The sequence below is a fragment of the Diadema antillarum genome, unplaced genomic scaffold (genome assembly GCF_040938485.1).
Source record: "Diadema antillarum isolate AM-2024a unplaced genomic scaffold, OU_Dant_1.0 seq00000837_RagTag, whole genome shotgun sequence".
Lineage (NCBI taxonomy): Eukaryota > Metazoa > Echinodermata > Echinoidea > Diadematoida > Diadematidae > Diadema > Diadema antillarum.
In genome coordinates, this window is record NW_027271713.1 from 37992 (window position 1) to 65790 (window position 27799).

The following is a 27799-nucleotide window of genomic DNA, read 5'->3' on the forward strand; positions in this document are numbered from 1 at the left end:
CCACTTTATGTTCAGCTTCACTGGTGTAAACAGAGTATTTCAGCTAATAATGGAGACTCCAAGAGCAGTAAACATTTCAGAAATATTGAATAAATAAAGAATAAGAATTTTGATAAGTTGTTTAGTCAATAGGTTTCTACAAATGGGGATGTTAATATTGATAAAATAGCAATCAATTCTGTAAATAAGATGAAGTTCATAGTGTTCTTGCTTCACAAGTCCCCTACACTAGAGGCCTGCATACAAATCTTTACAAACTATCCATTCATTTAGGGCCTACTTCAAAACGAAGAATTATCACTTATATCAAATTCCTGCGATGTTTTAGAGCTGCAAATGGTGTGTGTATCAAAGATAACTCATAAACAGTGAATTTAGAGTTCACTAGATCACAAACAAAAATCATTCTTCATATAGGTTCGCTTACAAAGACTGGTTTGCCCATTCACCTCACAGCTGTGGAATTCCATGAACAAAATGTTCAGGTATATATTAGTAATATTCATTTACTAAACCAGTCACAGAGAAAAAAAGATAGAACTAGAGATATACACTGATACCCATTTATACTGAGGATGAAATTTGGAGACTCCTGGAGGTTTGAAAAAGCAGTCTCTTGTCTGTTTGTGCTGCTCAGGCCACCTGCCCAAAGGGGGCCCAGACTGGCTCTGCTTTCATGGTAACCGAGTTCCCCTAAATGGTGCAGATTTTTGAATTTCTTACATAACTGTGAAGTGATTGAGCGCAAAAGAGTCCAAGTTCTGCTGCATTTATCAGTGGCAGTCTGTCACAAGACGGCTGGTTTGCTTACGTTAGCTGGCCTTGACCTTCAGAGATTAACTTCCTGGTCGGCAAAAGAGCCATTTCTCAAAATATCCAGCATTTATTGTGTAGCCAAGGCTCCTCAAGGCTGTTATAGGAGGCTCTGAAACCACCCCCTGTAGGTGGTTTCAGAATCTGATCATATCCCCTTTTCCGTATGCTGTCTGTTTATAACTGACCTAGAAGGCTGCTCAAAGCTGCTTGAGGAGAATTCAGAACATGATTTTTGCTCAGTATGAATGGGGCATAAGTTTTGGAATGGTTTGGGGACACTGGCTGACCTTGCTAAAGAGGTCAACGAGGTAATGATCCAATATCCCTGGAACATTCCTCAGCTCTGACCACACTGGTCAGGAATGCGTAAATTCTAGTGGTTGTAAAATTAGTCTTTACACAGAAACTTCTGTTAGTTATTACTTCACGATACTTTTATCATACCTGAATAAATATAATAAAGGCTGGGTGATTTCTTTCGTCATATTCTATGTCATGTTTACACACATTTTGATAATAGATATGTCAACTTGACGTATGTATGGGCAGATTGTGCATAAAACTTTACAACAATATTTGCAAAATGTATTTTGAAGACTAACAACGTCACATGCACACCACCTTGTAACTGTGTACAAGATAGTCTACTTTTAGGCAAACTCTTTTGATGATGCATACAATTGTTGTTCATTCCAAAGGGGGGAAAATATCAGAGAATTTGAAATATTTTGTTCTTTTCGTTCTTATTTCTATCACAGACTGAACATTTGAAATCATTATCATCCCTATAATTGTACGATCAAATGTTCAGTTCAGCATAAGCCTTCAAGACACTAATTATATTCAATGGTTCATGTTTTTATATGTAATCTATTGTATAAGACTGGGGTGAAGGGTATTGCAAGACTTGTGCATTTTCTTGCCTGTCGGTCATTGTTTTTGTGTGTGTGTGTGTGTTGTTTGTTTGTTTGTGTTTTTTTTTTTTTTGGGGGGGGGGGGGGGGGGAATCCTCCTATCTCAAAGCACTGTAGAGCTATTCTTGAAAGAACAAGTCCCTAGCAAACATATACAATTTGTAAAATGGTCTGAGCTATATGAATGGTAGACTAACCTTCTCCCAAGGCTGTTAACACACACAGGACTTGTTGAAGATTATGTACCACTTGTACAAATTCCTCAGTACCAGGAAATAACTCCAAACTAGAAAGAGAATGTGCATTCCAATGAAATTGTACACTGTAGCAGCATATAAAAGTACTCAAGTACTGATATGAGTAGTTCCCATGTACTGTAAAACGTGGAATTTTCGCGTGCACTTTAATTTTGCAAATTTCGCGAGCGCCAAGATTCGCGAAGTTAAAATGTACGTGAAAGTCCTTGTTTACACTGTATGCATTGAACGCCAGTGGCACTTCGTGAAAATTTCATGCCACGAAAAAGGCTGTCGGCTCCAATTCGCGAAAAATTCATGCCGCGAATATATCATGTTTTACAGTATATGAGTGTTAAATTTGCCAATTCTTTTTAATGTAATTAAAAATATTAAGTGGATAGCAACAAATGCTAAGATGGATCTGTGATCAGCCACTTTAATAGCCAAAGAGGAGACTAAAAAGTTGGACCCAACTTACAAAATATCTTGTCAGATTTATGACAATTTTGATTGCAATCAGCAATACCGAGGCACAAGGGGACCTCTCTGACGCATTTATGACATAAACACAGGTATCTCAAGCTTTGATTTGCAATCAGCAAAGTGCATCCATACTTCCACGGTGAATTGTACACTGTATTTACATGGGTCTTTGCATGCTGATGTACTCCCGGCGACGCTAGTAGACTTGACGTGTTGGCCAAGCCATAAATTGGTCTCCTATAAGAATCTCGTAAACTGTCAGTAAAATGGGGGAAAGCTATCGCAGAAAGACTTTTATACGAGCAGACATACTTTCCAATAGTTACAAGTCATATATCACCACAGCTAAATGTCATTGTTTTGGCATGTCTTCCGATTGAGCCAGTAATTCATAATAGTGCTGCCTAAATTCCTTTAGTGGTCATGTCTTCATTTCTGCAGAAATCATGAAAAATATTTGCATTCCATTCAGTAAAAGCTATATTACATGTATGCATATATGCTATGGGGCAACCAAAATCATCTGTAGGGCAGGTGAAATAATAGCAGCAGTATTCTGACAGCTGCCGAATTGCCAGATTGATTGAGCCAGTAGGGGAAAAAGTTAACATACACTGCAGTGGCCACAACACACACTGTAGATATTGTTCTTAAAGGCTAATGTAAAACAAGAAATTTCTTACGTGCACTTTCATTTCACAAATTTTGCAAGAGCCAAGATTAGCGAAATTAAAATGAATGTGAAAGTCAAAACGCAAGCAAAGTTCTTACCTACACTATTGTGCAATGGATAGGGGCCTATCGGTGGCAATTTGTGAAAATTTCGTGGCACAAAAAAAAAAAGCCGTTGGCTCCACTTCGCAAAAATTTCATGCCACAAATATTTATTTTACATTATTGTAAAAAGACACATCTATATATTATACACCAAATTACAATATATCTTAAAAATACAACTGTGCACCAGGAAAGTCATATCTTGTATGTGTCTGCTCTCAATATATATTTTTTCTATCTTTTTTAAATTAAAACAAAAATTAAGCAGTTTCAACTTAGGTTGCATTCAATATAGCATGCATACCATGTCTACAGTAAATGAAAGAAAAAAATATAGAGCAATTCTACATGAGGCCTTGATTTTGATGCTTCTAATAAATGACTGTCACATTTCTTCCTGTATCATTCTACTAATCTATCCCATACCTTTATTCACCTCACACTCCACACTTCACTCTTTTTCTCTGCCTCTTTCTATTTCTTCCTAATTTTCATATTATGCAGGTTAGCTCTCAGATTTATTCTTTCTGAAAAAAAAAAGGAAGAAAAAAATCTGCACTTCTCAATCAGAATATGAAATTCACAGATTTTGTGTGACTTTTCTCCCTTGACCCATCTGTCTCCAGCAGCCAAACAGAGTAAAACCTCTCACAGGGTCCCTCCGGTCCCCTCAGAACTCAAATCCTGCCAGTGCCACCAAATTCCGTCACACTAACTCATTTGCATTCACCGAATCGGCTGTGAGATCCAGCTTTTAGCCTCACTTCAATGCCAGAGCACAGTTTAGCTAAGATTTCCAACCTACATGTAAGCAACACCATCATTTTATTGATGCAGTTTCACATTTTAGTAGTCATGTAGTACTCTGTGCAACTTAGCCAGAGGAGAACAAATAACTAGATACCTATCTTTTGATAATCAGTACTTTGAATATATCGTATGAAATTATGGCAAAGAAATATATTCAAAGTCAATCATGATATGAACGGAGAGTATCATAGAATCAAATGAATGGATATACACCAAGTATCAATATTCGGGGAAAAAAACAGACTGATATCTTTTCATCACTCATTTACATTTTTTGATAACCAAATGAGCATAAAAGAGCACACTAAAAATGCTATTCAGTGGGACCTTCGTATAATGTCCAATGCAGAAATTTCTCAATTGGTCTTGAATAAAGGCTAAGCTGAACCTAGCTCAGAGAGAGAGAGCCCCTGTAGCTACGGACTCTACAGGAAAGGAAAAAGAAAGTCTCCTATTTTTAGCCCTGGCAGTGCATTCAGAAACCACTAGGCACACACCTGCTTTCTGCACTCACTCCATCCACTGCTTGGCCAGGGGCTTCAAGAGAGGTTCAATCGCTTTTTGACGCACGACACAGCACTTTCAAAAGAACCCCGCCTCTACCGAGGTGTCCACAGAGAGTGCTGTTGCCATGGAAACAAGTTTTTATTCCTCCCATTAACCAAACTAGGAGCAGGTAAGAGCCTGACACATAAATATTTCATATCTGTGACTCTACCATTTGTTAAATGGTTGTAGATTATCAGCATGATATGCATTAAGCTCTCTTCTTTTTAAGTCAATCCAACATTGGGAGTAGAGCTATAATATGCACTGGATAATATAGGTCCTATCAAATTTCAAGTCTGTGAATTGTGAGATCAACACTGCTTTATCTTTGGCCTCTGAAAACCAGGCAGGATTGATTGTAACTTACACAGGTATCATATCCACATAATATCAGTTTTTCCTGAAAAAGGACATATTTTCTGCCAAAAATATCTCAAAAGTCTACAACTTGTGATCTCCCTATATAAACTTACTTCTACTTTTCCATCTTCTTGTTTTTTGAGAACATTAATTTCAAGAGTCATATGCTGGATTTGAATTTTCATCTGTTATATCATATGAAAGATTCACCGGAATCACTCCCCAATGCCTTCATAAATCAAGTATAATACAATGTATGTAGGTACATGTAGTCTGTGCTGTGTGCATTTTTATAGAGAAAATGCATGGACCATTTACTGTGCTTCACACGCAACCTTCAAGATCAATTTACAGCATCAGTTATGCTCTCTATGTTCAATCACATAATTGACTCACTGGTTGGAGTGTACAGGCAGACAGCTTGATGACATTTAAAACAAGAAAAAAAGCAACAACCATGTGCTCAACTAACAAATGTGAAATCATTCTCAGGTCTGTGAGTGGGAAGCTCTGGCATTATTTGCCAATTCATGAAATATAAGACCATAACACTCCCCACAAGAGTGACGTTGCCCTTTAAATCTTTATTGCTGTTAATCATTCCTTTCCTCCGAGCGGGGCTGCCGAGATAGTTCGAGAGGAAGTCGACCACGAGACATGATGCATATTTCACCGACGCGGAAATCATCGTACGTGCGATTCGCCGGGAGAGGGGGGGTTTGCCGACGATGATGTCATGCATGATCATTTTTTTTTCTTCCTACGATTCCTTCCCACATGCTCACAGTACAGGCTCTGGTGTTGACAGCATCTAGTCCATGAAGTCTGGTTTTCTGATATACCAATCACGGTCACCTTGGCAACAGCTAAAAGACTTAACAGTCCATTACACAGCCTAAAAATAAACAATATCTGTGCAAGAACATTTCGATTTCCAATAATAAACTGGGCAAAGCATTAATCCAATAGGAATTATCTCATTTTTACTAAAAGATTTGATTTTTTTTTTTGAAATATGAACACTACAGAATCCTGCCATCCACTTTTTATGTAAATAACCTCAAAACTAGCCATGTAAAATAGTATCAGGAAAATTTTCATCTATACTGTCAAAAAGATGTTTCCTGGTAGAAGTTACAAATGGCAGGAGGCAACCATGCTGTAGACATGATTAATAATCAAGTTCACAGGCACATCTTTTTTTTTTTTGAGATCTTCACCCCTCCCCCTTCCCAACACACACACCCAAACATGCTCCTCTACAGTTCAGTTCCCTTCTTCCACATTTAAAACCATTAGAATGGTTCTTGATGACGATTCTACGAACCAAAGCAGATGCACGTTGATTACAACAAAGTCTGTTTTTAGACTAGTCCACAGACAGAGAGCTCTGTACCTGGACATCTCGTCTCTTCCATCAATTCATTCACTGAGTATTGAGCCCAGGTTTGCCCCCCTTTGTTAAGGCAATTAATCTATTGGGATATGCTCCATTCATTACCCTCTTCTGGAATGCGGCTGGAAAGCGAACCAGCACATTCTTCTCTGGATTGGAATGACAGATTTGTAGTAAGGACAAAAAAAAAAAGGGGGCGCAAGAGACGAAAAATCTCAATTCCAGATCTGATGGATGCACACTGTGTTAGCGTGATGTTCTGTCGCACAGGGTTAGCTGCTCTTGTTGCGCAGACCAAGCTTGTTGAACAGAAAGCACTCATGTTCATGTACTGTTTTGAGGGGTGGGATATCTCTTGGGTCTGGAACAGTGTTCAAGTTCTCTGGGACCATTGTACCTCAAGCTTCATGCCTTTGCTTGTGCTGGACTGTGTTACCAAGGAGATGGAAGGCTCATTCACACACACCCCAAATTTACATTTTTTTTTGTGGAAACTTCATTTTCACAATGCGATGCGAACTGAGTGTTGACACACACACAAAGAAAGTGTTACCTGTCCTGATAAGCACTTTTGTCGTTTTTTTTTTCTTGGGGGGGGGGGGGCTCTTGCCATAATTTGTTTGTTTGTTTGATTGTTTGTTTGTTTGTTTGTTTTATTTTGGCATGTGTGGACCATATTACATTGAATATAGTTTCACATCACTTGTTTGTTTGTTTGTTTGTTTGTTTGTTTGTTATATTTTATTTTGCCGAGTGTGAACCGTATTACATAAAATTTATTTCCACGTACATCTCAGTGCAAAACCTAATGACTGATCCTGTCTGTGAATGCATGGGAAGATACCACCCTCCCCAGGTGTCCTGTCATGGGAGGCCATTATTTTCTGCATGTGTGTATGTGTGTTTTGGAGGAGCAAAGGTACCCCCCTTCAGGTACATTGAACCAAGGTACAAACTACAGAAAACTGTTTTCCGAGCAAGAGATACTCAACATGTACATTGTAGTGTGGCAGGACCTCGTAGTAATGCAAACTTTAAGACAGGGGCAGCCCCTTGGCGTTTCAGGATTTGATCGACAGCGGATTATCGTGGTATGTGGTGACATGTTCAATAGGCACATGACATCCAATGTGTAATGCCCTAATCATTTTAAAAGACTCACTCACTCATGGGCTAGCTTAACCAATCAAGTCATGGCAGAAGATATGCTGCAGAGACAATCATCTTGACATCATCAGATTGGCAACTATGAAATTTTATAAACAATGAATGTAATCTACAAAAATATGTGCTGCTTATTTAAGAGTCAGTTATGAATTAAACGTCTAAAAAAATCTGTTATTGAAACAATTTTGCATGAACCAGAAAGTGCTCGAATGAAAGATTTTTTTTTTCATTTTCTCTCATGAAACATTACCTATAAAAAGTAAGAATAGTGATTTTAAAGATACACAAAAGCATACATGTATGCAAGACCTCATTATACAGCACAATAGCAAGCTTTAGATCTGCAAAATGAATGCTAAGATGGTGCAGCCTCCTGGGTTGAACAGTGAAAACAGTTACCATGTGCATGTGCAGAACAGCATTTTTAGCCTAAATAGTGTTGTCTTTTATAGCATTCATGTCACAGATCTAAAGCTCGCAAATATCATTCTGCATGACTGAATTCCTGACAAAGAAAGATATAACATTTACAAGACAGAATACAACCTTTACAAGACAATTTTTGGACTGATAAACGAGCAATTATCGGGGAGGAGGGGGGAGGGAATCAATGAGACGAAAAAATACATTTGCCCAAGCATGTCTGGTGATTAACAATGCTGAATGATACAACCAAAAGAACAACAGAAACTCAATATACATTGTAGGAAACTTGTCAATCTCCTCACAGACTCATGCTTCCATTACAATCTCTTTCAACTTCCTCACAGCTTAACATTCATCCATAGCAATGTGTGCAATGACACACATCCTGAGTAAATCAAATTTTTTTTTTTTAATGAGTGTCTAATTTTAGACACAAAGACTTGCATTCATCAAAAAAGAAAACAAATGAAAAATAGTGAATGGGTGGTACGTGTCTTGCATTGCTTCTTCCAACACATTCACAAATCTGATGAGCTACAAATGCACCAAGAAATTTGGATCTTTCCATAATGCTGCATGTCTGCTTGCAATGTAAATCTGTCTGATCTCGGCAAATTGGCAATATGGACTTACGAGGGAGAAGTTGGAGGTGGCAAGGAGACACTGTCCTCGAAAACAGCTGCTGCAAATTGTAAGATTCTGGAATTAACAATTACCGGTTTTAGTGGATGACATCAAATTATAATTAGTTTCACACTTCGAGAAAGCTCATTTGTATATGTGTGTCTTAAATAAAAACATGTTTCATGCAATAAAAGTCTTCTTGAACCGCAGTCTTAAAGGTGCATAGTCCCGGTAGTGTAGAGGGCGCTGCTGATGATACTGCCGATCACCGTTAGCATCGATACGAAAATTAACGAAGTTGAGCTGTCATCAAGAGTAAAGTGCGTAGGTGTTACTATTAAAGTAACGTTGCCTTCATTGTCTTCTCTGCGCATCACGCAGAGAAGTACTCTGTAGTAATGCCAGGGTGCATGCATATAAAATATGTGCTTGTTATTATGACATCACAAAAGAAGTTTGCTAAAGCTGTCATCCCCCTCAGCCGAATCATGAGCCAAACTGTGATCCGACCACTGACTACAGTGAATCGGACTTCTTCGGACTCGGGGAAGTGGGCCACAGCGTAAGTGCTAAAGAGGAGTCAATAGCGTAGGTCTCTATAGGAAACTTGCGCTGTGCGCCCGCAAACGCATTTGACTAAACCAACGGGACCATGTGCCTTTAAAGCAAACTACACATAGTAAATCACATTTTTCCCAAATGCATTTCTCACATTATTCATTTAGCCAAGAGACCGTTTTAGTAATGTGATGAAATTCATGTATGTTTCTTCTCCTAAGGCCTTTTAACCCATCCCCGTCAGCTCCCACAAAAAACGTGGTTTTTATTATTTATGACCAAAAGAGGGCGTCCTAGGACCTCAGGCTTGGCCAGGAGCTTTAGAATAATTTTAGCCAATCACAGAGATCCTTACTGGGACTCAGAAAAATAATTTATGCAAAGAAACATATTTTAGAATGTCTCTTATTGGCCAAAACACCTACCAGGGGTTCGAGCCTGCTGAGAAACTAATCAATATTCATGTTTACAGCGCGCATGTATCTTTGTTGCCCCAGCAACTGCAGTGATTTCTTACGCGCGGTATCGTGATATCGATCTCCTCATAGAGTGCTTGACGATATCTCCTTGTGTGTGTACGTACGTGTACGTGTACTGCTATGCTGGGGCACGGGGGCGTGTGTGTTGAATTCCATTTACGTTAGTGAGTGTGGGTAACTTCTCTAGGTTTCCCGTCCATTTCTCTCTCTCTTTTCTCTCTTTTGCTTTCGTATCATTCTATATCTTTCATTCTCAGAGTACAATCGTACTTCTGAGAGTGTTTTGTTCATTTTTTCTAAGTGATTATCTCGTTTGCAACAATTTAGAGGTGAGTTTTTGTCCTAGTGTTTGTTGAGTTTTTTGATTGAACACGATGTAGCTTATCTACGTATGCGTGGTTTGTGTGGCACCCACTCGTTTGTTTTCCGTGTAAGCATTTTTGCCGTAGTGTCTTCATCGTTCGTCTTCCAAGCATCGTGTTTTCACCCTAGTTTTTCTCATCGTAGTTTTTTACCTCGATTTTTTTTTGGGTGGAAGATGTTCTGTGTATTTTTTTCTACGGTAATATGCCATCGTTGATGATCTTCGTGTATTCATTACTAGTTTTTCACCTCCGTTTCATTTTTGTGTACAACTAATGTCTAACGTGGCGTAGTTACAACTATGTTTGGAGGGACCCCGTTTAGAGCTAGTTAGCTAGGTCTGCGATGTCTGTATCGTTTGCTGATATGTCTTGTGAGCTGAGAGTGACTATGATGGGAGTGATATTCAGGGTTTGGCTGTGGTTGAGGTGATGGCAAGATGTAATTTATTTTGTGTAACCATGTATGACATTGATGATGGCGAGTAAAACTACGACACGAGTAGCCTAGCCTAGGCCAATGACGAGAGTGACACTGAAGAAACGGGGGCTGATGCTCGCTCGTGCACGGGAGTGGTCTAGAGACCTGCATTACAGTTGTGTATTTATATTTTTTTTTCCTTTTTTCTTATTCACTCGGGTATTGTGCTACCAAAATTCGTGTCTCTGAAGAAACTCAACCAAAAGCTTGACAACAAGTTTGCATCAGGTCTATTCTGTAGTACTAGCACTAGGTTCTAGATCTAAATCATAATGGCGATGCTAATTTAGTTTTCATTTAGAACTCGATGAAATCCATTTTCTTTGCTCATTTTTCAACTGATAAATTATTTAGAACTGTACTTAAATTCTGATGTACTGCATTCACCATTGTAATAAAAAAGAGCCTGCTGATCAGGTGTTTCATTGTATCCTTTTCATTTCCTCCCTATCCTTTTGGTTTCCTTCCTGTCACTTTCTTCTTTGACCCTGGATGGAAAAAAAAAATCCCATCTTGCCATGTAAAGACAGAATACATAACCATCATGAAATATCATGACATTGAAATAATACTAAGAAATATTCAAGTGACCAAAATGCTTGTTTGTGAAAATAAATAACAAATGAAAGGTGATTTCTTTATGGAGCAGTTCTTTCAAATGTCAAACAGCTTCGATAATGAAGCAAGTGAAATCTGAAAACTATCCTGGCAACAAGTTGAAATTGATAGGGAATTCTGACAAAAACTGTCACACCATTTGATGTTTGAATTTGTCTTTTTATTGGATGAGGTTATACAACTAAGTGCCGCCGATAAAATAACAATCCTCTCAATTTGAACAAGAGCAGTAGGGTGGTACACTAGTACGACTCAGTAAACAGCTGATTATGCATCGTATCCATGGGCAACTGCGGGGTAACTGCAAGAAGGCGCAGGAAATTAGACTTGAGTCAAGAACGACTATTTATTATTATTTTTTTATTCAAACTATTTTTTTTCTTGGACTGAAAAAAAAAACCAAAATTTTTCATATTACGCTTCTAAAATATAAAATGAATATATGAAGTCTTTTTATCGTGATTTTATGAAGAATTAGAATTATTGAAAAAAAAATATAGATACTAGACGGGCTGAAGAAGGAAGTCTAATTTCACCCCAAGAATTTGCAACACACCGCATCTCGGGTGCATTCCTAGCGTTCTTGCCGCACTCTCCTCACGATCACCTAGCTAGGCCATGTGCACAAGCCAGTCACATGTTCACAGTACACACGTTGTTAGCCAGTTCACCGATCTCATTCCTGATCTCGTGCGTGTAGAAAATTCTCTCAAAACTAAGCCAGACATGATTTTGGAACATACATTACAATGTCAAGACCTTTTCAGTGGACTTTGAATTCGCTATTTGTCTGTTTTAGCTCTTGAATGTACGACTTCGAACGTCCGATTTGTTTTCTACTACACCACGTGGAGTTCGTATTTTTTCAGCCCCATGCTTCTCCACACACGTCACACTAGCACTGTGTACCTGTACACACACAAGCCATCGCGATCGAAGTTTGAGCGATAGCGATAACATGTGCGGAGCAGACATGCGGATTTCAGCACAGGGTAAATGAGTAGTTGAACGTATCACGATTGTAAAACAAATCTTTTTCTATGTCTCTGCAAATTTGAATTAGGCTATCTCAGCATAGATAGATTATGATACATTACAAAATAGATTAGCCATAGCAAGAACTTGCTTACATGAGAGTTATTAGATAACGTTGCAAAATAAAAACCCCGTCATTGAATGGAATGTTCCAGAGCTATCTCGGGGGGGGGGGGGGGGGGGGGGGGGGGCTCGAGGACATTATGGACACGTCGATTCGCAAGTGGGTAAGATGTGATTACAGATGGCTTGAAATGAAGAGGATTTATCGATGAAATACACAGAAACAATATTTTTTCATAATTCCTGCACAATTTATTATTTCTTTTCATAAAATTCACATAAACTAGTGCTGTATTGAGTCAACTAAGTGCATATTAGCACGAGTGTACACGCATCATCCCTCCTGCCTAGTGGGAATGACACAGGCAGTTTTTTCGATGACGTATGAATGCTCTTCGCGTGTAGATCGCGCCGTAGGGAAGATCGCGCCCAAGTTCATGGCCAACTTACTAGGCAGGCACGATATTACAGATTACACAGAGGCCCGTACGTGGATGGGTTAAGGAGCCATTTAATATTCACCTGTTCCCTCCAGGTAAGTTTCAATAGCATTCATCAGTTGTTGCTACGTAGGGTAAGCCATCGGCAAGCCTTGTGGTTGTTTAGACAATCTTTTGGTAACAAAGCATGCATGGCATTTGAATACAATACAGCTATAGTCTATTGCATCAAATTGTGATAATTCCTAAATGAGAATGGTACTATTAAGTGTATTACCGCAAAACATATTGTACATTTACTATTATTCTCTATGGTGTGTATACATATTTCTTTACTTTTTTGCTTCGACATTGTATACCTTGTACTGTAGTGCCTTGTGTTTTATGTAAACAAAGAAGAAATTAAATTGTGAATTGCTGAACTGTGAAATATTCAAAATTTTATCTCTAATTTGAAAATGTTTTCTTTCTACGTAGTGAGAAATATTCTCAAGAGTTCTGAAAACATCTGTGAACTGAAATTTCCTTCGTATGTCAAACTCACCCTTATTCTTCTCATGGCAGCCACGATCTCCACGCGACTGCTTGGTCTGGGGACGTCCAGTGTACCGATGTACTGTGAGGAAGACAATATAAAATAACCATTAATCTTTCAATTCAATCATTACCTTTCAAATTCTACATTTGAATTAATCATTTGTATCTTTTAGTAGATATATACATGTATGATGTACTGTATGCATGGTTTTTAAATGTGTGCATGCATACAGGTTGACCAGATTAGTGGCGAAGTTTCTATTTGGTGTATCTTAGCTACAGTACATGCATGTGAAAGGAATGACTGTAAAATGAGGAATGTTCGGGTGCATTTTGATTATCGCGAATTTTGTGAGCGCCAACATTCGCAAAATTAAAATGCAAGCGAAAGTTCTTGCCTACGCAATATGCACTGGACGCCAAGGCAATTCGCGAAAATTTCATGCTGTGAGAAAGCCCATCGGCTCCAATTCGCAAAATTTTCATGCCGCGAATTATTTATTGTGTTTTACAGTACTTTGCATTTGAATGAAAATAAAACAGTATAGTGCAGTGCGGAAAGCTATGGTAGATCACCACTAATGAAAATTAAATACAAGTCTTCAAGAAAGTCTCTGTGATTATTTCTTATGACTCATTTGTCCTATAACAGATACCAAAATGTGCTGCAAATTCCTTGCATTTCATTGGTACAACATTTGGAAGATGACAAAACTTGACCTCCATTCAACAGAAAAAAGATCTGCAGTTTGGAATCACAACTACTGTCTGTCCAAAATGAAAGAGACTGGATAAAAAACATATTACAGCTTGAAGCTGAAACTGAAGCTGAAAGATTGATGACCTATTCAGAATGACTAACTAACATGTGGTTTTTAACAATTTCTGTACCAGGGACTTTAGACAGTGTGTACAATGCTATGGGGTTTTCGGTGCCAATCAACACTCAAAGCAGACAATATGTAGTTCTTATAAATGTCATTTTTGCAAAGTATGCATTGTTTCTCTTATACCTTAATTAAAGGTTAAACATTAATGATTAAATATCTATAATGCAGAAAACAAACACTTAGGAACATGACACATCAGAAAATAAAATCCTCTCTTAGTCTTATAAATATGGATGTGGAACTTTTTTTATCCCTCTTTTTTCTTTTTTCTTTTTTTTTGGGGGGGGGATATTTTTTCACACTGAGGAAGAACGGGAGTAAGGAGTTTATAAATAGCAGCTGCAAGTCACATCGGATGACCGCAAGAAATGCCGCATTTGCTGGTATGACAATCCCGGTTCGGGTTTCCGAGATGCTTAGCTAAAAACCCACCTCCTTCAAGTACAGACCGCAGCCTGTGTTTATCTTCGAGTCAGACGCATAGATGGCACATCGATATACACAGAGATGTACTCGCACAGATTTACGATTATACTTAATGTATGCCACTGATCATGGCTACATATCTGCAAACATCTTCTCCATTTCTTAATCTCTACCTCACAAACACACACACACACACACACCCATATCCTAGTGTATACCACACATGTACACATACAATACACATACAACTGTACACACATTCACTCATACACATGCACGCACTATTTAGGTCTGAAAATTTGCAAATGATGTGTATTCAACATTTTAAATAGTCGAGATGCCAACCTGTTTGCTGTGAAGACTGAAAAGACATATTTTTGGTGGAAAAGCAGTTTTATTACCTTTTCTACAATAGAAATGTATAGTAAAACAATTTGGAAAATATACTATTTTCCAAGAAACTCACAGTATTTTCTGAGAAAAACCAGTAAAAATGCTGCACAAAAGAGATAGTTGGCATCTCTGACATTTAAAGATACATCACTGAATTAACTTCAATACATTAAATACACTGATACCGCTCTCTCAGTTTACTACGGCTGCATGCAAGTACAAATGTATTTTCACACACAAGATGTAAAGCAGCTATGACTGGGATTATTAATCAGTACCAGTCTGAATCTGAGGCTACTAGCAAGGGCTCAGCTTGGCTCTGGTACCATCTGCCTCTTGAGTATAAGCCACAGGGGTCACATGAGGTCAATGACAATCTACTATAAGTGTGAAATAGAGACTCCATAGTCCCACACACTCACTATGGAAAGTATCATCAATATTAAAAATGCCTGTATTTTACAGTCAAATTTGCTTACGTCGACCTCGCATTTGAGTAGAATAATTGCCCAAGTCAGAGGTCTTTTCCAGTCTTCTTCTCTTCATATTCCACTGAGTTTAATCCCCCATAAGTCAAATTTTCTCTTAGTTGAAGCTATTTCTTCAGTCTAAATAGATTCTATTGAGGTGAGGTTGATTGTACTTGCATTACTAGCTTTTCATACCAATACACTTTGGGCACTGGCTCAACAGTTTGTTGCACATTTCATGTATACCCCAGGGTATAGCATGTGGAAGTCATGTGACAAAAATAAATGAATGAATGAATGAATGAATGAATGAATGAATGAATGAATGAATGAATGAATGAATGAATGAATGAATGAATGAATGAATGAATGAATGAATGAATGAATGAATGAATGAATGAATGAATGAATGAATGAATGAATGAATGAATGAATGAATGAATGAACGAATAAATAAATAAATAAATAAATAAATAAATACATAAATAAATAAATAAATAAATACATAAGTAAATAAATAAATAAATAAATAAATAAATAGAATAATTTTTTGTTAAAGTAGTGAAGGTACTTCAATATTGCAAATCATCAGAGAGAAACTCCATTTTCAGTGAATAGGAGAATTACACACCAGGGTGCAATTTCTCAGGTAGTATTGCCAGTTGGCTTACAGCACATTTGCCTTGAAACTTTCATCGAAATGTTATGGTTTTTCTGACACCAAAGTGCAAACTCTTCTACACTGTATAGAACTAAAGATGTATTTCTTATTGCAATTTTCTTTTCCTGGTTTGGAAGTGTTTGACTCTCATAAGATGTCAATCAAAAGATTTAATGCCAGATTACATGATAGACCTCATGCTTAAATTACATGGCAGACATCATTCTTAATACCATACATGTAAACATGCCAGGTTCATTATGCATTTGCATACAGTGGACTGCCAAGTTTGTAGTGCCATCACGTTCACACTGGTGATTATCACATTATTGTCTCAGCGCCCGAGATACTCTGCAGATTACATACTGCATGCTGGTGCAAACGAACCTTTAGTTTACACTGCCCACTCTGTCCGCCTCTACATGTATGACTATGGTGGATTAGTGATGGGGGGAATCGTAATGCCTGTAATAACATGCTTACTCATCTTCTGTCTTAGAATAACCCTGGCACTGATTTTTTTTTTTTTTTTTTTGAAGAAGCATGCTGGCAATAAAAGCTATCTCAGTACTTAGGAAGTTATTTTCATCTTATCAGCAGCTATATTTTTATTGCAGTCCTAGCAATAAAGGGCATTAAATTAACTGGCTTGAATTAAATCCTGGCTAGCGCCAGCAAGTGGTAATTCACCACTGCCAAATTAAGAGAACAAAGTTAACACTTCCTTTAAAGTGACGAAGTACCTGTATACAAGCATAGAACTGTTCTGACTTGGGCCACATAATTTCTCACATTTCTTTGTTTAAAAAAGGGGGAAAGACAGTTCATACCCTTGAGAAAGCAAGTTCATCTCATGCCCATAAAAGTTTAGTGACCTCATGTCCATCAACCAATGCAGTATCAAGATTGATGCTCATTCCCTGGATTCGCTTACAGGTATTGATAGGGTCACTGTGAGTATTACCACTCTACTACAGACAGAGCAAGGGTTTGTTGTCATAAGGAAAAATGGAAAACATCCTGATTAGACAGGGCGCAGTGACAGCGAGCTTGCCCCCATCACTTGAGATAATGGGTCGGCCATATGTACCCCCCATAGAACTTCCATCATCGGCCTAATGAGCTGCGTGATCTTTACTCATAACTCATAATTCAGCGCTCCGACCGCAGGCGCCTAGTCTGCCCATCACAGACCCGGCCGTGTCTCAGACTAACGCTGTCTCCCGACACAAATCTACTCACATATCCACCGAAGTCAAAAGAAAATCAGAAATCACGCCCTCTCAAAATCATATGTATTTACTTTCACAACATCCACAAATGAAATTTCTGCGTTCAAACTTTCTACCTCTGGGAGTAATACAAGAACCAAAGCAATAGTGCCGTGTGAACAGAGCATCGTTCCAGGTACTGCTGGGGGCTTTCCCACCTCCTTGAATAGTGTGTGACTCAGGAAATGAGGGCATAAGTACATATCAGCGTCTTTTATTCCTAATGGCCATGTCCTGTGATGAAGAAACACTGTAAAACCAGAAATTTCCGTGTTCATAAAACTCTTGTGAATTTCACGACGGGCCAAGATTTGCAAAAAAAGAACAATAAAAATGCAAACAAAAGTGTTCATCTACACAATGCAATGAATGCCAGTGGTGATTGCGGAAAGTTTCATGCTGCAAAAAAGAAGGCTGTCGACTCCAATTCACAAAAGTTTCATGCCATGAATGTTTTTGGTTTAGCAGTGATGTACTCTCTGCTGGGGCTACACTGCTATTGCAGTCACAAATGTGGTCAGACAAAGACTACAGATCAAATGCTACACATGATATTAAAGGACAAGTTCACCTTCATAGACATGTGGGTTGAGTGAATGCAGCAATATTAGTAGAACACATCAGTGAGAGTTTGAGCAAAATCGGACAATTCGTTCAAAAGTTATGAATTTTTGAAGTTTCTGCTCAGTCACAGCTGAATGAAAAGACTACTAGCTTGTGATGTCACATGAGTACAACGATATAAGGAAAGAATAAAGAAAATTCAACATATTTCCATTTTTCTCGCACAACAAAAGAACACTTCACTTCTCTCTTTCAGAAGGCAGGGGGAATAATATTACCCTTAACATACGACAGTAGCAAGTCGAAGAAATGTGCACTTTATTCAAAAAGTCAAGTTTTGTGAAATTCTCTTTTTATTTTCCCTATATAGTTGTACGCATGTGACATCATACACTGTAGTAGTCTTCTCTTCCATCAGTGACTGCGCAGATACTTAAAATATTCGTAACTTTTGAACAGATTGTCCAATTTTCTTCAAACTTTCACTGATGTGTTCTACTAATATTGCTGCATTCTCTCAATCCTTATGTATATGAAGGTGGACTTGTCCTTTAAAAAGGGAGAGGCTGATTTGTGGGTGGATGAAAACAACTTTGAACATTCAGAGGAAAATGGAGCTGTTATGAATACTTTTGATTTACGAGACCTATCAAATAATATCAACAAGTGCTATGTACTCTGACATCAAACAGCACCTGCAGACAAATTTTACTTTTAGTCAAAAGAACCTGCAAACATTGTACTCTGATACCAATTGCCATCTAGAGAAAAACTTAAGCAAGATTTGGAATCAAGAAAGAACCTGCAACACAAGATGGTATGGGATGGTATACTTTTTGTAGTATTGGTTGAGGTGAGCATTCAGTCTTAATTGACTCTTTGCAAGATATTTAGAACCCATTACATGAAATGTTGAAGAGCATACACTTTTTAGAGGAATTCAAAATTCATTTGATGAAAATCCAGTTTTGGAATGGCCGAGATATCATAAAACATAGTGAAACAAAGCGATCCTAATAAATGGTGGGTCCCAACTTTTATTAGAATCACTTTGTTTTGGGATATCTCAGCTACTTTAAAACCAATTTTCATCAAATAAACTTTGAATTCATCTTAGAATTATATGCTCTTTCATATTTCATTGTCTCACAAAATTATCATCAAAAAGTGTTGGAAATCTGAAGTCCCACCACAACCAAAACTGGTATACCTTTCCTTTATGTACTATCCTTAACCAACAACCATCCTTAACTCCCTACTCTCCCAAACTCCACACAAATGAGGGCCTCCCTTCTGGCAAATTGGTAAAAAGGCTCATTGATGGGGTAATGCAATAAGTGTGTGCAGCCATGCAGCAAAGGCAGCCGGCAGGAAATGGGCCAACAATTGGTAGGAGATGGGTAAGGACCGGAGGGGAAAGGGGACTCGTCCTTTTCTCTCATCTCTATCTCTTGCTCTTCTTCAACAGATGTCCCCTACAGGTATCCCATGCCCATCGGCTCTCCACCACAGCCGTACACAAACATTCACACACACACACACACAAACATACACGAGCAAAGAAAGGCATGCCTGTAAAACAGCAGGCAAAAATTACTGTAAGTAGCTCCTAATCTAATTACACGAAAAGGAAGAGGTGGAAAAGTTGTACATGAATGTCAGTAAAGGCTACCGACACACAGCGGACGACGTTCCCCTCTATACCATGGAACTGCCTTCTGATCCGCTGCGTTAGAAACCGCCTTCTCATCCATCGCCTTCCCCTCGTTCCAATCTACACCCCGCCCCCACTTTGCCCTTTTATCATGACCTCTTCTTAATCAGTCACACACCTGGAACCCGATCATGGTTTAGACTGAGCGATCATGATTAACAACATTCTTTAAAGGGAAGATCCGCTCCACATTAAATTTGGTTTTGACAAGCAGAGCCAAGCACATAGGACAGCGAAAGATTCATTACAAAATTAATGTACCATGAAAAAAGAAGAAGGTAAAAACATTCTAAAAAAAAAAAAAAACTTCTCAGATTTTCATGCAGCAGTGAAGTCAGTCACAATCATTTACACCTGTATGCAAATTAGATGAGGCAATGATGTTACTGTCCAACAACTTTCCCATTGGTTTTTTCATATAAAAGCACTATTCGAAAGTGATGTCCATAAGAAAGTTATGTAACTGTAAAGACTTACCAGTTTTAAATGTCAGTGGGGTAAGATCATCAAGAATTGTTACAATCACTGAAAATCATTAAAGTTAATATTCAACTTGATGTTCATACCTTATAACCCAAATGTAATATTAGAACATTCTTGCCATACATATTGTAAGCGTTACCTTTAAAGCTATAAATGTAACTACATTAAAGTGATGCTTTTGTTTGCAGATCTCCATACTGACTACTCCTTAATCTTCAGGGACGAAATATAGGCTAGTAGGTCAACGACCTAGGGCCAAATGATGTTTGATAGAGTGGTCAATGCGATATGTTGATTGTTTGCCAGTACTTGCAATGGTCACGTACGATTAATTCCCTTCCTATAAGCAAGACTATTACATACTTGACAACAAAGCTTAAACTATACTGAGTTTGCATCCAGGTATTGTTTCAATGAATGTGAAAAAGAATTCAAAACACAGTTAACTTTTCATTTTTTTAATGTAACTATAATGACTACCGGTATGTTTTCACAGATTTGATACAATATTGAGATGAAAATGGATTTTTAATTTTATTCTAAAATTTCATTCTGATGAAAAAATTATTGCAGAATTTTAGATTAGAATGGCCTCCTGCACATAATTCAATGCGTCTTGAATCCCAAATCGGTTCATTTTAATTCATCACACCAGACGAACTTTATTGAAACACTCACTGCTCTTCTCACGTCGTCCGACATGGCTCAAGAATCGGTAGGTTGCACATACGTGACGGCACATATTATCAGCCCACTGGGAATTTTCGGCTGAAGTGCGGACAGACCCAACAGCATCCGATGCAGAGCTGAAGTGTTTTCAGAGACTCGCTGAGTCATAAGACAGTTAGAGGAAGGAACCTCCTCAAGCACAGAGTTATTTTGAGTAAAGGCAGAGATATCCCGGCACCACATTCTTTTAACCCTTTAGCACCTACAATGTAGCTGATTCTTGCAAGTCAATCTCTAGTCACTGAAGGAAAAAAGCAGATCCCACACTAGTACTGGAGCTTAAAGTGCAGATTAAGGTAATACCTGGTACAGGAATATAAACTAGGCATAGGAACACTCTGACTCACATATTCACACATCACAAGTACAGCTTACATTTTTTTTAACCCTTCAGCACCAACACTTTCTTGCAAGTCTACTTTTGCACACACAAGGAACTAATCAATTTGACTTTTTTTTTTTTTTTTGGGGGGGGGGACCTTGAAGTATCGAGTTGCATAGTGATGCGATGCAGGAAAGATATGGGCCTCGCTGTAGACAAAGAACATACAATAGTACACATTGCCACACACCCATACTCTAGACAGGCAAACAACAATTAATATTTTGTATTCATTACCATTCAAACATAAGCTGATGCCACTTCACAAAGCAACAAAATAATCTCACTCTTTTTTTTACAAATATATCAAATTAGCTAATTAATCTAACACAGCCTCCATGGTCCTCCAAGAAGAGGGTATACAGTATCTGCCCTGTAGTCATGTGAACAGAATTATAACAAACACACACATACACACACACACACACACACACACACACACACACACACACACACACACACACACACACACCACAGGTGGTTCAGTAATCTCAAGAAGGATAGGTACAATTGTATAAGTAGATTCGGATACTGAAAGGTTACCGGGTATAATACTGCAAGCATCATTATGAGTAGTGTTGGCAAAGTTACAACAGTTTAAATATTAAATTTATAGCTAATCTGAAATACAGTTGTCGCATCCTAAGGTCTTCAAAAAAGGGGGCATAGCGGCCCTGTAATCATGTGAACAAGATATCAATACAGTAAATATCTCCACTTGTTGTAGGCCTATATCTAAAATGAATAAAATACAGACAATGTTTTGTCTACTTCTACTTCGAGGAATTAACTAACTTTGTATTGTTTGGTGTATCTTTTGTGACATGAATACCCATTATTTGTCCTAAGCATAGCCCAAAAATAATAGAAAATATGTCTTTAAAGTAGGCCTACATGTCATAGTGCAGCATCGACATTTCATAAAAACTGCCAATGAGCAGTATCACATAACACTGCATTCCACAATGACAATAACAATTTCCACCACATATAAATATATGTCTGACCTATCACATAAACATAGTGTAATCTCTTCCATCTGTTCCATTACAGCAGGGAGGTGAGACACCTCCCTGATTACAGTGACACAAGTTATATTCATATGTACAGCCTTTTGTTGTGGTACATGTGCAATCCCTTCAAAATGTTGACTGCTCTGAATAGGGAAAAAATGGCTTGTCCTTCATTTAATACTGTATGAGTCACTCTAGACAATGTGTAGGAATTACAATGCTATGGGGTTTTCTGAGTCAACCAGCACTCAAAACATGCAAAGGGTTAAAGGGCTTGTTAACCCAAGACTTACAGAAACCTGGTGGGTCTTGTGCAAAATCTGATGGACATTTCAGAATCTGGGAGGAAATGCGTTAAAAGGAGACTTCCAGACGATCTTCAGACTTTTGTTTCTGAACATCTATAAATTGGTTATACTGGGTTCAGAGTTTCAGAATTTATAGCTAATGTATTGGGATGAGGAATTAGAATGTTTTTAAAATCCATACTAATAAATCAAAATGAACAAGGATGACGATACAGCAGCTCTGCATAAGAATGCATGATTGGGTGCTCAAAGAAGCAAAACAAAGCAGAAAGTAGGCCTATGCATACATTTTTTACAGGTGAACCTGTTTGGTAAATAGTATTGTGATGGAATGACAATGCTACAACCTGTACATTACTGGAATATGTGAGCCTCCTATGTCATAATGATTGTTCATTGTATTCTGTTTTGGATTTTTCAGAGTACTGGTTTATCTTCTCAAGAACCACAATAAATTCCACAAATCTATACATGGCACTATTGATTTATGTACCTCATGATATGAAATTGTATAAATCATCTGGAATGCCCCTTTAACCCTTGAGCTGTTTACTTCCAGGCTAGTGGCCGGTAAGTTAGAACCCTGCTGGGCCATCTTCTCAATTATTCACCACCTTTGTCCTGGATCGAAGTATTCGTGCATGTATAGCCATTGTCAATAATGTTCAGAGCGTTCATTCCAAGTACTCTTCATTTTGCACTCTGAAGAAAAAAAAAGAGAACAGGATCGAGAGTCCACTAATCTCAGAGCTGTCACATTACACCTAAATCAATACCACCCAATCCCAAAACACACTCTCAACCTTGTCGCCTTTTCACGCCCCACAATGGTCCGTTTCGCTCCTTTTCCACTCTCTCCCCATCCTGGACAAAGGAAATTATTGATTTCCCAGATCAAAACAGGTCCAGGAGACAAGGCCCCAAGATCACACTTCCTGCCCATACTTGTGGACTCTCTGTAAGTTGCGCATGGTGGCCCCTTCAAGTTTTGAATCTTGCCACTCAACATGGCTGCCACAGATCATAATGAGACATACCGTACATGTAAAGGTCTATTTGGCAGACATTAGTGTCCAACCTCCGTTATCTAGCCATCACTTTATCATCCAGACATGGACTGGCACACAATTACATTTGCCTTTTTAGCAAGAAATACTGTTGCTAGAGAGAATAAAGACCACGGAGAAGTACATTTCCATGTACATTCCATGAAAATCAGGTTTTATAGTAAATAAGGAATTAACAATTCCTTACATGTATGTATACCCAAATGCAAGTTGCTTAAAACTGTCATCCTTGTAAAATATCTTGCTTATCCTGCAATATCACTTCTATGTGGATTTAGACTAACAGTCTGAAGTGACCAGATAACTGTATGTACAATGTAGGTCACTTGAGTTTTACCATTAAAATGGACATTATCAATAAAGCAGGGAGGTGAGAAGAAAAGTGAGAATTATCCGTGCTGTTTCATTTTTTCATACTATGCCCAGCATTGACAATAATATTCTGAGAGCATGAGAAACAAGATAAACAATCCCAAATGATCACATAGTTTGTTTATCCAATCGCCCATTGTCATTGGATGTAATATAACCATAATCATGACAACATGAAATGAAACATTGTTTAGTGCATCTGCTTCTCAAATAACTCTTATTAACAAAGCTACATTTTTGTACATGTAATTCTAAAATGTAGCCAAACAAACAACAAGGAGACCTCCCTTTGAGCCTCTCTGGGCTACTTTTTTTAATAGAACACAATTGATATTTATATCATATTGCCCATGACACTGACAGGGTACATCCAGTGGCGGTCAATATTTTGCCTAGACCCCGCAAAGCGTCCATGACCATTAAAGGGGTCAATCTGGATTTTAGGCTCAAAACTTACCATTGTCCAGTGGAAAGGCAGGCAGCCTGGAACGAGTGCCTCCTCAAACAAGAAATAACTGAATGCATGAACGTGTGATGTTTTTATACATATTTACCCTCACAATGTATAAGGCCCACCTCAACCCTGACCATGTAATTATACAAAATTTTATCAAAATACAAATATTCCCTCCCGATTTTATAACTAACCTTTTTCATACATCATGGTGGCAACATGAAAATTACAGCACTTAACCTTGAAGGCTAATCTTACTTTAACCAAAATTTGTCCCCCCCCCCCCCCCCCCGAAAAGACATAAAAATGTATGAATGCTATAAATTTAATCAGTGAATTTTTCTGTCATATCTGATCAAGCTACAAAGTATGATGAAACAATGATACTGCATCTTTACCCCAAGTATTACATTAAAGTTAGATTCCAACCACAGTTGACTTTTCATTCTCTTTTACTTTTTGAACAAATTTAACACATTTCATCTTTACATCGCTTTTGATGAAACTCTTGTTGAATACTGCACAGTCATAGCAATAATAACGGGGGAAAAAAACCTATGATCTTGGCTGGAGAGCATACCAGACTGAAGATAAAAGGCTATGGGCTGGGTGCAATTAACACTAGTGGTGAACATGTATCATCTAGAAGCAGAGAATCTGAAAGGTGATCTGATGTAATGGCCAGCAACAGATCATGTTGTAAGAAAATGCCTTTGGACCGGAGAGAAAAAGTACGCCCGTTCCTCTTAACCCCATCATGTCCATGGCTGAAGCTCGCTGATACGAAAGCTATGCCATCTCGTGACTGCGACCCTGAGTGGTTTAAGTAAAAGATGCCATCCCTGGTGCCGAGAAAGCATTTGGAGGAAGATAGCAGCCACTTGCTGCCGATGACTCATCCTCACTGACACCCCACCCCTCTCCTCCCCTACCCTCCCCTCCTCCCCTCCACCCTACAGGTGGATTTCCATCAGCAGACAAGATGAGAGCTGCTCGCATCTTGGCGACATCAAAATGGAGGAGGAGATGGGACTTGGAGGGATGTAATCCACTCAACCTCATCCCTCATGTCTCCTCTCTTCTCTTTCTCTTCCCTCCCTACTCTCTCTCTCCTCATCTCTTTCTCTCACCCTATCTCTCCTCCGTGATATGTTCCGGCATGTTTTCACAGACGGCAACCAGGAGGATTCATCATGAGACAGCTAAGTGATGGAAAGTATACATTATACTCCTCTCGCATCTCTTTCTCTATCTCTCTCTGGCATCTTTCATCTCTTTCTATCTCTCCTCTATTCTCATCTCTTTCTTTGCACCTTTACCCTTTTCCTATTTCTCCTTGACAGTCTTCTTCTCTTCATCTCTCATCTCCATCTCCCTATCTTTCTCTCTATATTATATTTCCTCTCTTGCTATCTCTCCCTCTTTCCTCCTTTCTTATCTCTTTCTTTGCACCTTTGTCATTTTTTTCTTATTCTCCTCTCTCATCTCAATCTCTCCCTCTTCCTCTTCCTCTCCTCTTCCCCTCTTGAATCTATTTCTGTCTCTTCTTCTTCTTCTTCTTGAAACGCTCTCAATTCCATCTCTCCTTCCTTTTTCTTATCTCTCATCTCTTTCTCCCCCTTCTCTCTCCCTCTCCAGCTCCCTCTCCATCATCTACTCATATTCTCTCTCTCTCAATTTCTATCTCTCACTATATGTCTCCCTCACAATTTGCAGATCTTCAATCACCACCTGTTGATATTATGCGGTCTCGGCAAGCATCCATGGAGATTTATCATGAGGATGCACATCCTTCCACGATAGAGGCAGGCATTCTGTATGCAAGCCAAGATGGTAATCTCCGGGACTGAAAAAAGGCCTCCCATTAAAAAGAAAAAAAAAAAAGTTGATTACAAGAGTTTGACCACATCAATCCTCTAATCAAAATATGCAGATCAAACTTGCAGTGGGCAGATCCTCTTCAAGTCAGCTCTACCTGAGCACTGAGCATTTCATCCAAAGTCTCTTACAATACACAGAGCGGGGTTCATCACAAGTTTAATAAGTGAAGCACTGTATGATGCAAGCCTCCACACTGCTATTCTCCCCTTGTTCAGAACCATTTATCTATCCTGAATTACCAAGCATTGTAAAGTATATTAAAACAAGAAAGTATCGGATCCATCTGTCCATGAATCAAAATATGTAGATCAAATCTTGCAGCAGTTTCCATTTTAGATTGTGTCTCTTGGTTGAAATGCCACTCCAAAAAGTCATTACCATCTTCCAGGGGGATTACAAAAATACTTCCATTATCATCTAGATTCCAGCAAGCATCTAGATAGATTCATCTAGATTCCAGATTCCAGAAAGCCTCAGAAGCAATCTCCCTTTGGACTTTGGTTTAAGATGGTCATCTTTCTTAGATTTTCACAACCAGTGCAGTTGATGGATAGGTGCAATTTTTGTGGCAGTACTAATCTGCTCATCAGAATATGCTGATCCTCCAGATTTTGCATCTTGGTCAAAATCCAGGACTTTGATATTGATGCAAAGTTCATTTACAGGCCTGTATAGATGCCATGCATAATTACAAATTCACTTCCAAGGGGATGTAGAGCAACCATTTTGCAAACTTAGCTGTGGTTTCCAAAGTCTGTCAAAATTCAGATCTGCACTATGAGAAATTATTTATATCATCATTGTCTAGGTATCAAAGTACATATCCAAACTTCTAGAAAACTTTGAAATGACTCTGCCTTTTTCCTTTACTCTTTGTAACACAAGCTGCATCTGAATCACACGTGTCCTCAATAGAATATTTTTATATTCTATGAGTCATATTGACTCACTTAGTACTGGCAAATACAAAAAATTTAGTGTTAAAAAAAAAAGCTGACTTTCCAACTATTCAAACAATTAGCACTTTTTTCCCCTTCCAAATGCACATTTATTTGGGTTGAGGGTGATGGAGCGAATATCAAGGTTACATACACTGAAAATATTTCTTTTTTTTTACAGCCATGAGCAAACATGGACACAGATGAATTATTTGCTAACAGTTCGCACCACTGCTCAATACATGAACAAGATTCTTTCTCTGGTTAATTATTTCCTGGTCTGGGGCAAATTTAAAGGAATGATATAGTTTTGGTTTAGGTGGGGGTACAAATTTTCACCTTCTGCAAGATAATGGAAAATTACTTGTGAAATATAAAAGAGCATACAATTCTAAGAGGAATTCAAGATTTATCTAATGCAAATCGGTTTTGGAATGGATGAGATAATGAAAAAACAAAGTAAAACAAAGTGGTCATAATAAAAGGTAGGTCCCATCTTTTTCATTACCTATGCCTCTGGATATCTCAGCCATTTCAAAACCAATTTTTATCAAATAAACTTTAAAATCTTCTTAGAACTGTGTGCTCTTCCATATTTCATAAATAATTAAGAGGTTTCTCACTATTTCACAACACAAGTTGGAAACCA

The 27799-nt window shown here is 38.3% G+C and overlaps 1 protein-coding gene across 1 annotated transcript in view; it reads right to left on the reverse strand.

The window, feature by feature from the left end:
* LOC139740146 (carboxyl-terminal PDZ ligand of neuronal nitric oxide synthase protein-like) overlaps positions 1 to 27799 on the reverse strand; it is a 54853-nt gene that overhangs the window by 12423 nt on the left and 14631 nt on the right. Inside the window, exon 2 of the mRNA XM_071650734.1 lies at positions 13142 to 13213. Coding sequence (XP_071506835.1) covers positions 13142 to 13213 — 72 coding nt within the window. The remainder of the gene's footprint in view (positions 1 to 13141; positions 13214 to 27799) is intronic.